This window comes from Bos grunniens, chromosome 26 (genome assembly GCF_055505025.1).
Source record: "Bos grunniens cultivar Pamir isolate PY7600 chromosome 26, Bosgru_T2T1.0, whole genome shotgun sequence".
Classification (NCBI taxonomy): domain Eukaryota; kingdom Metazoa; phylum Chordata; class Mammalia; order Artiodactyla; family Bovidae; genus Bos; species Bos grunniens.
In genome coordinates, this window is record NC_141190.1 from 46,332,320 (window position 1) to 46,346,534 (window position 14,215).

At 49.0% G+C, this 14,215-nt stretch overlaps 1 protein-coding gene across 9 annotated transcripts in view; it reads left to right on the forward strand.

Annotated features, from left to right (window-relative positions):
- The window catches only part of DOCK1 (dedicator of cytokinesis 1), a 562,075-nt gene that overhangs the window by 205,760 nt on the left and 342,100 nt on the right, over positions 1-14,215 (forward strand). For 6 of the 9 annotated variants that reach the window (XM_086377709.1, XM_086377710.1, XM_086377711.1 and 3 more), the window contains exons 26-27: positions 4,919-5,046; positions 8,129-8,224. In XM_086377709.1, coding sequence (XP_086233835.1) covers positions 4,919-5,046; positions 8,129-8,224 — 224 coding nt within the window. Of the gene's footprint in view, positions 1-4,918; positions 5,047-8,128; positions 8,225-11,466; positions 13,346-14,215 lie in introns of those variants that run through there. The other 3 variants (XM_086377713.1, XM_086377715.1, XM_086377714.1) reach the window with 2 other exon arrangements.

A 14,215-nucleotide genomic window follows, 5' to 3' on the forward strand; every position in this document is an offset into this window, starting at 1 on the left:
CTCCCAAAGTCCTTCTCGTGTGGTCTTGTTCCATCCTCTCGGTGACGTAGGCTTATCCCCATGGCCCCCTTTATCTTGACCAGCCAGAGGTGGGTGGCAGTGATAAGGTTAGAACCAGTTATCCTGTGGATGTTGAAAACATCCTGTGTGTATTCCATAGTATCTCTCGATACTATGGACCCATGAAGGGTTATAACAAATGGATTTTTATGTTCTCAGAAACAGGATGAAAGTCTTTAAACATGACAAAATGGCAGCAAAGTGTCCAAAATTTGGTCCTTTTTCCTCAAAAGAGGCTGGGTAATCAATGAACAAAGCTATCACAGAGCTCTGGGCTGAGTGGCAGGTGGGCATTCGCACCGGGAACCAGGAATGGTTGACGGCATCTCTGCCAGCAGAAGATGGACAGGGCGGCCATCCCTTCCCTCACCCTGGAGTGATTCTGACAGATGACACCAACACACTTGATTATTTGTAGAACGGTGAAGTCCAGCCCTGTCTGTCCGGCATGACACATACCTGGGGCCTTACGGCATGGACTGCGGCCAGGGCCTCTGGGTTGCCAGATCCCAAGGAGCCATTTCAGCCGTCTCTGAGTCTCGAGCTGTGTTCCTCTGATTTTCTAGGATCATTTGTGGACACAGCCCTGCTGCCCCGTTGGCCTGGCAAGTCCACCCGGCCTGCTGCTGCTGTGGGCTCCCTCCCAAGCTTGGCTTTGCTCAGCCTCCGAGGTCCTGCTTTCCTTGGTCCTGTGGTCAGCACCTGTCTCTGCCTGCTCAGCTTCTCGTGGCTCTTCCTTCCCCACCTACTTGGAAATTAGACTTACCTCCAGAGCGGTGGTGGCAGTGTTGCTGGGGATGACCAAGTGGCCGGGGTAGCTGAGGGCTCATCTACTGAGGGTGGCCATACTGGTGATGTGTTTCGGGTGAGAGGGAAGGGGGACTGCAGCTGGAGATGTTCCACCTGGACCTTGAGGGTGAATGCGTCAGGGCTGGACTCAGACGGCTTGGCCGAGGGCCCCGCCCCACCCCGTGGCTTCTGGGAGCTGGAGTGTAGCTCTACACTGTACGTCTGGTTGCGGTTAAGGTCAGCAGAGCTACTGCAGGCTGCTGCGACTTGTGAACTTTAGGATTTTGTAGTAAGACGTTGGATTTGGGATGCCTGTGGAGTTCGTGTGTGTGTGGTTCGCATTTTGGGCATCTGCATGTTCAGGCTGGATTCACTGCCATGAGGTCATCTTGTGGCCTGTCCCTTGGACTGGCATTGTCCTGGGGAGACTGATGCCTGTGCCCTCTCCTAGGCTGGAGGCCCATCTCAGCTTTGGAGCGCTTCTGTCATGAGTTCAAGGGGTGGTGGCATTTGGGGGAGATGCTCTCTGCAGGGCCAGGCCTTCACCCCGGACGTTGTAGGAAGGGCTGGGTGGGAAGGGGAAGGAATCGTGTGACAGCCTCTGACATCCAGGAGCCATGACGAGGAGAGCCTGTCCTGGTCCCCGTGCGAGAGCGCCTTCTCCTTGTGCTGCGCTCTCACGCCCTGCCCGCCTGTGATTCCTGACATCACAGTCAGCCAAGCCCACCCGGCCTCTGCCCGGAAGATGCTCAGCCCTTTAGCATCTCTGACTTACCTCTACCTAAGTATTTGTTGGGTTCCCTGGTGGCTCAGTGCTAAAGAACCCACCTGGCAGTGCAGGAGAGGCAGGTTTGATCCCTGTCCTGGGAAGATGCCCTGGAGGAAGAAATGGCAGCCCACTCCGGTATTCTTGCCTGGGAGATCCCGTGAACATAGGAGCCTGGTGGGCTACAGTCCATGGGGTCCCCAGGAATTGGACACAGCTTAGCGACTGAGCGAGTATGGGTTCCTGAAATGGTGACATCAGCAAGCAAATGCATATATTCATATATTCTTTGGGGAAAACTCCGTCTGGAAAAATGGAGTTGTTATCAGTTCCTTTTCTGTGGATTAAATCAAAATGCGGCTTGAAAAAGCCTTAGCATGAGCTTCCTACGTGCAGCCCCCTGGAAAGTGGAGGAGCAGAAGGATGTGGGCTGTTTCTGCATCTCCCTGTCTGACCTACCTCCTTCCTCCATCCTGAGGTCTTTTACCACACGTGTGTGAGTCACTCAGTCGTGTCCAGCTCTTTGCGACCCTGTGGACTGTAGCCCGCCAGGCTCCTCTGTCCATGGGATTTCCCAGGCAAGAATACTAGAGTGGGTTGCCATTCCCTTCTCCAAGCCATCTTCCCTACCCAGGGATCAAACCCAAGTCTCCTGCCGGCAGATTCTTTACCACCTGAGCCACCAGGGAAGCCCCTACTTCTTGGCAAAATCTAAGCAGGTCTCTGCATACTTTCAGAAATGTTTCCAGTGTTGCAGGCTCATTTGTTTTCTTTATGTTAAAAAAACTCAGAAAACATTAATGCAGAGACATGCTTTTATGTATCATTAACACTGGAAGTCCTAAAATGTAAAATTCTAAAAACAAGCGTGAGATATTTAATGTTTCCAAGCTCTGCTGTCTCTTCTCTCGTGTTCCACATTTTAAGGGGAACGACAGTGGCTGAGCTTGTTTCACCATCAGAACTGCTGTTGTCAGCAGATCGCTCCCGTTGGAGGGTGGATGTGCTGGAGTTCAGTGGGATGCCCCACCAGGAAGAGACAATTAGTAATCAACATTTCATCTCCAGTCTTATTTGTGTCTAGTTCGTTTTTTTTTTTTTTCTGAGCATCCTTTCCATGGTCCTATCTGAAAAACAAATGAAAACCCAAATTATCTTTGATCCTTAGACACCTTTCAGAGCTGTGCTTCCGGAGCTGTGTCTGCACTCCCAGTTTTGTCTTCTCATCCCACTCCAGGAAGCCGTCTTGAGCAGGCCTCTGTGTGCCTTCAGTCGCCACCTCCCAGGGCTGTTCTTTTGGATCCGTTCTTGCCACACGCAGGCCACCTGCCCTCCCTCGACTTGGGTGACGTCACTCATCTCTGCCTCATCCCACGTCGCTGCTCGCTCCATCTCCTGTTCTGATACCAACCTCCTGACTGCCGCTCATAGCGCTCCCTTCTCATTCTCCGTACTCCTCTTTAATGGTCTTACCCACACCCTTGGCATTTATTACTGTCTAAGAGCTGTTGCTTCTTTGGTCCGTGAGACTGGAGATCTCTAAGGTCTAGAAACCTCTCTCTATGTGCCTACTAGGTGGAGCTACTTGAATATCCAACAGGCAACTCAAATGCAGCTTGTCAAAACTAAACCCTGGTCCTTTTCTCCTCCCTGTGGTACCCTTCTGTTCCCAGGTTCCACATCTTGCCTTGGGTGGCTCATCAGGGGGTCATGCTGGACTGGGCGTCATGTTTGACTCTTGTTTAGCTCCTGGCCTCCTCTCTGTTTATCATCATGCTTAGTCATGTCTGACTCTTTGTGACCCCTGTGGACTGCAGCATGCCAGGCCTCCGTGTCCATCAGCAACTCCTGGAGCTTGCTGATTTCCATCGAGTTGGTGATGCCATCCAACCATCTCATCCTCTGTCGTCAGCAGGTGGTCAGGCTAGTTTTTGCTTGGACTATTGCAGTAGCTAACTAGTCAGTTCTGTGCTCCCCATCTGCACTGCCCTACCTGGGTGCCATCACAGAGGCTCTCTCTGGCCTTTTGTATTATCACATCCCTTCCCCATCAGCTTCTTCCAATTCTCCATCTGTTTCCATTTCACCCATCATGTTCAGAATGAAACCTGATTTACCATCTGATATTTTATTCTGTTTCTCCTCTTCCCACCCTCCTGAACTTTGCCTGTGGCTCTGTGAATATGTCATCTACTCCTGTCTCCCTGAATTTGTGCCTAGGATTGCCCACCCTATGTGGGATATTCCTATGCGGGATATTCTTCCCAGCAGGTGAATGCACTGTGTCCTGAAGGAGGCCTTCCTAACTTTCACCTCCAAGGTCAATACTTGCTCCCCAATGCTCCCTCCCTCATTAGCCCAGGGGTCTACGAGGCCAGGGAGGGTGGGGGGCTGCTCATTAGCCCAGGGGTCTACGAGGCCAGGGAGGGTGGGGGGGGGGGGCTTCTCTTCACCAGTATCTATGTCTCATCATAAGAGCAAGTACCTGTCCAGAGCATCTCACCTGTGCCAGGCCCAGGCCTTCATGCCTAATCTTGCAGGAGGACACTGAGCCCCAAACCTGTGAGTAACTAGTGCCAGTGTGTCCACGTTAGAGATGAGGAAACCTAGGCTTGGAGAGTTAACCAGCATAGCCCAAGATTACCCTGCACAGAAAACAGCAGAATTTAAACCCACACAACCTCACTCCAGAGCCTGAGCTCTCAGCCCTCTGCAGACTGTCCTCTGCAGGTGTGAACCCAGCAGAAAGTTGTCCCTGAGCAAGTAAACATTAAGTGTGGAAGTTAGTGAGTTGTGAACTGGCCAAGCTCAGGAATGTGTGGGAAGTGCATGGAAGCAGAAAGGAACCATGCTCTAGTCCTCCTAGGAAACAACAAGAATAGTTGCAATTCAAATCATTTGTGCTTTAACACGTCTTTCTTTTAAAGGGCCAATCAGTCAATTCGTAGTTTGGCACAGAAAGTTAGTTAGAATCACCGCATGCTTGTGTTTGTGTCAACGTGCACACCATGGGATGCGTGTGAATACGTATCTGTACGCATGTGTCTGTTAACTCATCTTATGTTTACATGGTGACAACACGGACATGTGTGCACGTGTGGGTGTGTGTGTGTGAGTTATCTGATAAGAAAACAAGTGATTTCTGCCCAGTCAGCTGGTCCGACCCCCTCCAGACGTCAGTGTCACATTGCAGAGAGTGTTGGTGCTACGTGCCCTGTCATGAGCTAGGAAAACAAGCTTCTAGCAAACAGAGTTGCGTCTCGGTGGGTCTCCTGCTGACTGGTAACCTGGTGTCCCCTGCAGATTGCAGAGAGATCCTGCTTCCCATGATGACGGATCAGCTCAAGTACCATCTGGAGAGACAGGAAGATCTGGAGGCCTGCTGCCAACTGCTTAGCAACATCCTTGAGGTTCTGTACCGGAAGGACGTGGTGAGTAACCATGGGGCTGCCTCCATGGACCCCACGGCAGGCGTGGGCCTGTGGTCCTCCTGAGACCTGGCCTCGATGGACTGAATCACGTTTGATTTGTTTAAAAGAGAATGGCCTGAATTTTAAGGGTTACCCTTTCTTTTTCTTTGGGCCTTCCCTGGTGGCTGTAATGGTAAAGTGTCTGCCTGCAATACAGGAGACCCTGGTTTAATCCTTTGGGTCAGGAAGATCCCCTGGAGAAGGGAATGGCAACCCATTCCAGTATTCTTGCTTGGAGAATCCCATGAACAGAGGAGTGAGCATGGCGGGCTACTGTCCATGGGGTTGCAAAGAGTCAGACATGACTGAGCGACTAACACCTTTCTCTTTTTCTCTGTAGAGTTGCGTCCTCAAATTATTTTTTATTTATGTATAAAGCTTGATGGGGCTTCCCTAGTGGGGAAGAATCCTCATGCCAATGCAGGAGGTGCAGGCATGTGGATTTGATCCCTTGGTCAGGAGGATCCCCTGGAGGAGGAAATGGCAGCCCACTCCAGTATTCTTGCCTGGCAAATCCTATGGACAGAGGAGCCTGGTGGGCTACAGTCCATGGGGTCGCACAGAATCAGACACGACTGAGCGACTGAGCACGCAAAGCGTGATGATTGTATTATCGTGTGTGTATTTCCACATTAAAGATACTGTTTTGTTTCCTGTGACTTCTCAGCACAGTGACTCCCAAGACTGAGATTTGATACTTAAGGTCAGAGGCTTTGATGTTAAAAATTAGAAATAAACAGAGGGCGGCTAATTGCCTACTTTCTTTCAATCATTATCTTTAATAAATAACACTTAGTATTATTATTTTATATAGGAGCATAGCTGTTGTTGCTTTAAGTCAGTGGTGCCTCAGAATTTTGGAGCAGTTCTCTGCCCCTTTTTGCAGGTTCCTTTCTGTACAGCCCGTTTTTTCCTGTGCTTTCTTTGCTGTTTCTTTTTTAAATGGTATTTTCTTTTGCATTTCTCAATTGTATGCTTATTCCTCTGACCTTTTTGTCCTAATAAAAAGCTGACGCAAGCACATGTGGAAACATCTGACTCTCTGCCTCCCGATGCCATTGTACCCACCGTACGCAGTTGTGCACGTGTGTGCGCGCATGTAAAGTCACTGGTTCTCCAGGCATGTCTGGACAGCTGCACAGAGCCGTGTCTGTCTCTGTCTCTAGCAGTGGCTAGATGAATCAAGGTTTTTCAGTTAGTAGGGCTTGTTCTTAGCTCTCCCCCATGTGACCTCTGGACAACGCCCCAGTCCAGACACATGTGTGCACACACGCGCACACACACACACACATGTGCCTGTCCTGTCCACTTCTTTGCTGCACCTGCGTATCTTCTCAGAGTCTGGGTAGTGTGCTTGAAAAGAGAACTACAGTAAGTTAGTTAACTGTGACTGTGGCTATGTCCACCCTCCCCAGGCTTTGTCTCTGAAAGCTCTTGCCAGCCTTAACCCAAAGGCCGGGCTTCAATCATCCCAGTCCAGGCCTTTTGAAAAATGCTCAACATCACTCATTATTAGAGAAATGCAAATAAAAACTACAGTGAAGTTATTCCTTCACTTCAATCATCAGAATGGCCATCGTCAAGAAATCTACAAACAGCAAACGCTGGGGAGGATTTGGAGAAAGGGGAAGCCCCTTACAGGGTTGATGGGAATGTAAATTGATACAGCCACTATGGAGAACAGTATGGAGAGTTCTTTGAAACTGAGAATGAAACCACCATGTGACCCAACAACCCCACTACTGGCGTATACTCTGAGGAAACCGTCATTTAAAGCCACATGCACTCCCAGGTGCACTGCAGCACTATGCACAGTAGCTAGACCCTGGAAGTAACCTGGACGCCCATTGACAGATGAATGGATAAAGAAGCTGTGGTGTGTGTATATATATACACAATGGAATATTGTTGAGCCATAAAAAGGAACACATTTGAGTTAGTTCTAGTGAGGTGGATGGGCTTGGAACCTGTTATACAGAGTGAAGTTAGTCGGCAATGGGAAAAACAAATATTGCATATTAATGCGTAAGTATGGAATCTAGAAAAAATGGTACTGATGAAAGTACTTGCAGGGCAAGAATAGAGGCACAGACTAGAGCACAGGTTTGTGGACTCAGCGGGGGAAGGAGGGCAGTGGGACAAACGGAGAGAGCAGCGCAGAAGCATATACGTTAGCACGTGTAAAGTAGGCAGCCAGTGGGAGTTTGCCGTATGACCCAGGGAACTCAAACCGGGCTGTGTGACAACCTAGAGGGGTGGGCTGTGGGATGGGAGGTGGGAGGGAGGTTCAGGAGGGAGGGGACATATGTATACATGGCTGACTCACCTTGTTGTTTGGCAAAACCCAACACAATATTGTAAAGCAATTAGCTTCCAATTAAAAACAGAAAAGAGTGAAAAAAAAGAAAAAGATTGTACATGAAAAGTTGTAAGGCCAAGCCTTATGGAGGAGGCAGTGCCTGCCTGGCCTGTGCAGAGCATCTGGAAAACTGATTTAAACACATTCAGAATTCATGAAGAAGAATCAACAGTCCCATCACACACTAGACGAAGGAGCACACTTTTATGATTGGAGATGCTCCGGCATGCTGAATTTTAGGTGTTGTGCTTAAGGTGATATTTAAACATTTGATTCTATGCAAGCATACCCACCTTATTGGGATCTGACATGCAGCATGAGCTGTATGGTTGTTAGCTGCTGGGCCTCTGTGTACAAATGGGCAAGTGTCTTTCCAAAGCTAATTGGTGAGCTAATCAGGGATCATAAACATTATATTGTTTAGACAGATTTGCTTTTATTTTTAAGGTTTGCTTCAATTAAATTACTGTGATTATATAACATTACCATTAATGGGCTATAATTAATAAAATGCCTTGAGTTTTCTTTGTGAAGGCTTTTGCCTGTGACAGGGGCCATTTTTCATCTCGTTAAGGGTTGTAATTGATTTACTCTTTACAGGGTAAATGGGTTCCATAACAGCCGTAGGGCTGGCATGTTAATGACTGTCTTAGCTGTTGGTTTACACGTGTGTGTCTCCTGCAGGGGCCAACGCAGAGGCACGTTCAGATCATCATGGAGAAGCTTCTCCGGACAGTGAACCGAACCGTCATTTCCATGGGGCGGGACTCGGAACTCATTGTAAGTGTTCGGTGACACACGCGTGGGGGTCTCATCGTGGCTGAGAGCATCTTTCCTGGGAAAGTCGTTTACTCTCAAGCTTGAAAATCCACGTGGTCCTCTTGCACCTGCCTTTGAAACTGTCTCTTACTACGGTATAGCAAGCAGTTGCAATGCATTTATTTACAGCCTAGTAGGTTAAGTGGGCTCATTTCCCATGATTCTAGAAGCAAGTGTCGAAGGTGAAGAGCAAGCATGCCCACGTTTTGTAGATGGAGGATTTGGGTCTAGTTTTGTCGTTGCTAGCTTCTAGCAAAGGGTGTTTGTTTTCTTCTAAGTTCCCACACTCCAGGTCATTGCTTTCTACGTATTTACACTTAAGATCCCATTAATAAAATTTTATGAAGGGCCTTAAAAAGTAATTGAGGCACTCTGAGTTAGCTATTTTATGTCTTCTCTAATGTATTGTAGATGTTCCTCTTACGTGGATACAAAGCACGGGATCTATTCTTTTTCTCAAGGTTTTACCAATACCGTGGCAGTCTTTCAAGTTTCATATTGTGGCGCTTTTTCCCAGAGTTTGCTACCATCATGATTGTTAAATTTGGTTTTATGGGCAAAAGATGCATTTGTAGGTCTCATTTAATTTCTTTAATTTCTGGTATGTATTACTATTTAACTAAGTTTGGTGGATCCTATTTCAAAAAAATCACTTTCCTAATCAAGGAATAAGAAAAATCCAGTTAGAGTTTTCTCTTGGCAGTCAGACTAGGCACACTGGTCTCCCTTGGCTGACTTTAGCTCTGTCCACATAACCTGGGTCTGGATCGGGTCTGGTGACCCATCGGCTTCCTTCAGACATAAGGCAGGAATGGGGCACTGGGCTTGTGTTGCTTTCTGTGGCTGCATCACAGTTAAGGATGTGCCATGTGGCTTGGGATGCATCCCAGAGAATAATCGTTGCCTTTGTCTGTTTCCACGCGGTAAAACTGTCTAGTTTATGTTTCTGAGCTTTAGCACATGTTGTGTGCAGGCTTTCCTTTCTAATGTACATGTCTTCTCGGTTTGTGCTTTAACGTGTTTAAATTAAGGTTTCCTTGTAAATTGATGTTATGTGCCACGGGCTCTTCCACTGTCCTATAAACCTCACTTGCTTCTTGGTGTCTTCACTGTTACTCTTCTTCTCTGTAATCTGGAAATGCTTTCACATAGGTTGGTGGAGAGGGAGCCCCGTGGGGGAAGACTTGGGGTGGCTGCAGAGGCACCCCAGGGCCCCGGTGTTCCTGTCTCCTTGGGGCTGTGCGCCAGTCGGCCCTGGGACACTCTGTCGTAGTGGAACTCAGGAGGGCTTTCAGTAGAATGAAGGATGTGTGGCTCGAAGCTGACCTGAGTTTGGTGTCGTTGTGCTGAGACCGCTGTGGGAGTGACACTGTGGCCGGCACGGAGTCACAGTGAGTGTGCTATGGGCAGTCTTGGTGGGCAGATGGGGGAGGTGGCTGGCGTGTGGCCGGTGAGCAGGTGAGACAGTCCTGTCTCCGGGTAGCAGTGTGTTCACTCGGATCAAAGCCCACTGGCCAGCAGTTACACTGGGGAGAGGAGGGCAGGGAGGACACTCAGAGCAGTTTGGACGGGGCCTTGGCAAGTGGTGAGACTGTGAGACGCGCTCGCAGCTCAAGCTGAGGATCTAGACGACCTTGCGGGCGGAGCATGGTGACTGTTCTCAGACCACGTGGTCCAGGGGGCCCTTGGGAAATTTCCCATGTCTCAGGCACAGTGATAACAGTGCTGATATAGTAGCTGCTCTGTGTGTGCTCACTTCAGTTCAGCTCAGTCGCTCAGTCGGGTCCAACTCTTTGCGACCCAATAGTCTGCAGCACGCCAGGCCTCCCTGTCCATCACCAACGCCCGGAGTTTATTCAAACTCATGTCATCGAGTCCATGATGCCATCCAACCATCTCATCCTCTGTTGTCCCCTTGTCCTCCCACCTTCAATCTTTCCCAGCGTCAGGGTCTTTTCAGATGAGTCAGCTCTTTGCATCTGTGTGTGCTGGGCACTGGTTAATGCATGGAAGAGCCTCGCTTAGTCCCCCCCTTCTCTGCGCATAGGCCCCTGCAGAAATGGCCTGCAGGGAGGTGGGAAGTGTCCCCAGACCCACAGCTGGCACGGCAGGGCTCGTGGGGAGCCCTGGTTGGGCACCAGAGCTGGCTTTCGTTGGTCTCTTCTGGAAGACTGAGATCCGTGAGCCTCGTCTCAGTGGTGGACCAGAAGGTCTGCTGGAGGACTCTGAGCTCCTCCTGGATCCACATCCTTGTTTGGCGGGGAGCTGCCCACAGAAGTAAACACTTTGCTGTTTGCTGCCTTCAGTCGCGTCCGTGGACCAAATGCCAGGATGTCCTGGAGGTAGAAGGGGCCAGACCACAGATTGGCAGCCGCTTTCCTGAAGGGCTTGAAGGGATGCCTGTGGCCTACGGAGTCCTTGGGGGTTCCTGGGAAGAGCCCTTGCACTGTCAACCAGGGCGCAGGAAGCGAGGACCCAGGCTCCGTCTGACCTAGCCGCAGCCTTGCTCCTGCGGCACAGGTGGCGGGGGTCCAGGGCACTGTGGGGAGTCAGTGGGGATAGACTATAGCAAGCTGCCCACACAGAGGCTCATCACCCCCGCCCAGCCCGTCTCCAGCAGAAGTCTCTAGAAGCACGAACAGGACTTAGGTCCTAACCTGACTCTTCCCAATTCTCACATCTCTAATGTGCATACAAGAAGCCCAGACATTCCTTCCCTTAAAATGAATTAAGCTGTCAGGGAAGGACTCTCAAAAAAAAAATCTGAATATCCTATAGTTATTTCATGAGTGGTGACAGCGTCACTATGTTTGCAGAAAGGACATTTACCATTTCCGACTGGAGGTGCTCAGGAAGCTCTTTTGGGAGTTACGGGGCCACAAGTCCAAACAGCCGCAGAGCGGTGAGACTGAGAGGCTGCCCTGCTCGGCGAGCCGGACCTTGCTCTGCCCGTCAGCTCCCGTGCAGATTTGTGCAGCGGCTTCTTAATGTCACTGCTGTTGCTCTGGGAATTTAGGTGAGAGGAGGATCCAGAGGGGGAAAATATCCCTGACAAGATGGACAAAAAAAACTTCATCGGGGCCCTTCTAGAGTGAGAAACGAGCAGCACGTGGTTTATCGGCCTGCCTGGGGTCAGCTGTGCCGTCCTTGGTGTGACACAGAGATTCCAGGACTTATGTGTCTTCTTTGCTTTTTTGCATCAGTGGAACGGAAGTGGTATAACCACGAATCAGCTCACCGATTCTGCATGATTGCTGAAGAGGGACCTAAAAAGTCCAAGTGATTTAAAAAGTTTTAAATAGCTGTGTTTCACTTAATAATTTATTTCATGATATTGTCAACAGTAGGAGTAGACGTGTGACCTCTGTTTCCAACAGAATTATTCATCAGCTGGGGATGCTGTTGTGGCCTGGCAGTTTTCCCATCCATTCATATCCAGGACTGAGAACTGGGGGACTTCACACGTTACTGGCTAAGCTGTGATGTACAGTGTAAGCCTTTTCTTTTACCTGTATCTGTGGTATCTTATAAACCCCATGCAGTTGGTTATATGTCACTTGTTTTAGTTCATTTTATACCTTTCAACTTCGTATTTGAAATGGGCCGTTGGAGCACATCTCAGGCAGAGGATAAAAATATGCCGTGATCCTACTGAGTGGATGCCTTTTTGACAAAGGAAACTGCATTTGGCAAGTTTAGGGTTGTGGATGGCTTGGATGTTGACCATGGGCCCTAACACAGAAGACTTGCAGTATCTGACCACAGAATTAAGATGCCATTTCATCTTTATTCCAGGATTGTCTGATGCTGTAGAGTTCTGGGTTGAAATGCCGAGTTTTACATTGTCTGATTTCAGATTTGATTTTTCTCTTCCTCTTTGAAAACATTTCTAGGCTGACAGCGCTCGGCACCTTCTCGGTCATTGTGTTCGGTTCCGAGTAGGGGCCCTGGGGGCTTAGGTGCTCTTGTCTGGTGGGCAGGTGACCCAACCACTTACCTGGTGAGTGACATGGGTACCCCGACCCTCACACAGGACCTCCGGACAAACACAGACTGTGTCTTTGTTGGCACAAGTGCTGTAAATAAAGCTGGGTTGAGAGCATAGAGGATAATACATATGACTGTTCCTTCTCCTGTGATGTTAGCCACTGCTGCTACTTTCAGATGTTCAGCTTTACATTCGTTAATGGGTCCTTTAAAAATGTAATTGAGTGAGGACTTTTAAAGATTTTTTCTGTGGCCTGGATACACACCAGAAGACTGAAAATGACTAATTCACTAACATAAGAATGTGGGCCTCTTCAAAAGAAAGATTCCCCTGGAAGACTGGCAGACGTAGGCTTAGCAATGGGAAAAACTCTGCCTGCGTTCACCACTTGCTCTTGTGAGCAGCAGACCTCCTCATTCCCTAGACTCAAGGGATGGAAGTTCTTTTGTTTCCGCTCTGAGAACCAGCTGTAGGTGTCGTTGATGGGTGCGGTGTTTCCTTGTGGCAGTAGCACCGATGATAGGGAAGATGCTGTTAGTGAAAACCCACTGCTTTCTTTGAGCCTGCGTGACTTACAAGGACCTGACATGCTTCTGCATCAAAAAATACTGTAAGAGACGTGGTCTCCCCCAGCATTCAGCCCCTTTACCAAGATTATCACCAAGACTTTTCACAAAGACGTTCTGTCCCCATGCACGTGCATTCATTTTGCAATATCTGTTCTAATGGACTTTACATATGAATGTGCTTTTAACAAAGTGCTGATCTTAACCTTGCTTCGCAGAAGAAAACAATACATTATAAAAGTTTCAAGTGGACAGTATCTGCTTTTTCTATGTGAGTGTTACAAAAAGTGTCTCTAACGTGTGTTTGTTAATAAATCTACTCAGAACACATCTGACTCGCAGAAAACCATCCTGATGTGGGTGCACACGTGAGCTGTGACGACTTTATCGATTCCTTCCCATTTGGTATTTGTACAGCAGTGCTTCCTGCCTTTCTCCTTTCTGTGGCCCTCCTATTTTTTCAAGCATGGTTACTGACCGTGGATTTGTTGCCGAGGAAATAAAGACCACGTCATTCCCTGGGTAAAATATGCTGTGCGGTTCTTGCATCTTCATCCCAAACTGTCCCTTAATTATTGAGTTCCTTAAGAGGCAGTGTGCTGCTCGCACCTGGGCGTCTCACCTGTCGGAACGTGTGTGCGCATAACAGCACGATGAGTTACCGCCAGTTCACAGAGCGCGACGTCGTTCCTGAACCATGTAGCTCTTCTCTTCCACTCAGTAAATAGGTTGTGCGCTTATCCCACGCCAAGTGTGCCAATGATAGAGATTTTCTAGATAAAAGGAGACGCATCAGTGTGGAAGGCAGCTGCTGTGACCTTTAGGTGACGTGTAATCATGTCAAATTTTGCTCGCTGATAAAAATGCTCCTGAAGAACCATTCCAGCTGTGGTGGGCTCTGTAAACATGTTGTGTCCTCACAGACAGCATGGAACGGAGAGGTTCACGGCCTGTCTCTCCTCTTTTGTTCTCGCTGTCTTCAGTGAGAAGCACAAAGCAAGCACTTGAATTGCATGGTGCGTCTTCTGAGTTGGAACTGAGCGTGGTGTATCTCAGATCCGCCTTGCCCATGGTGGTACCCCAGGGAGAATGGCTTTGCGAGGCGTGCTCACTGTTACCATCTGAGACTGGAGTCAGCCTGGTGTGGGTCCATGAATGACGACGCCATGACTGCCACACCTCAGGTCTCCATGGCAACGGACATCTCGGCAACCTCGTGGGATGGGGGAAACTTCTGCCAACTTCTTGTGCCCTTTCCAAGAGAGCAAGGTTTTCCCACGTCTTGACTTCCCCCTGATCATACTCTGCTTGGGGGATCGTCGGAGACTGAAGGACCATATGCAGAGCCCTGGGACCGCTCCTTGGAGGCTAGTCACACACTTGCAGTGTGATAGGTGG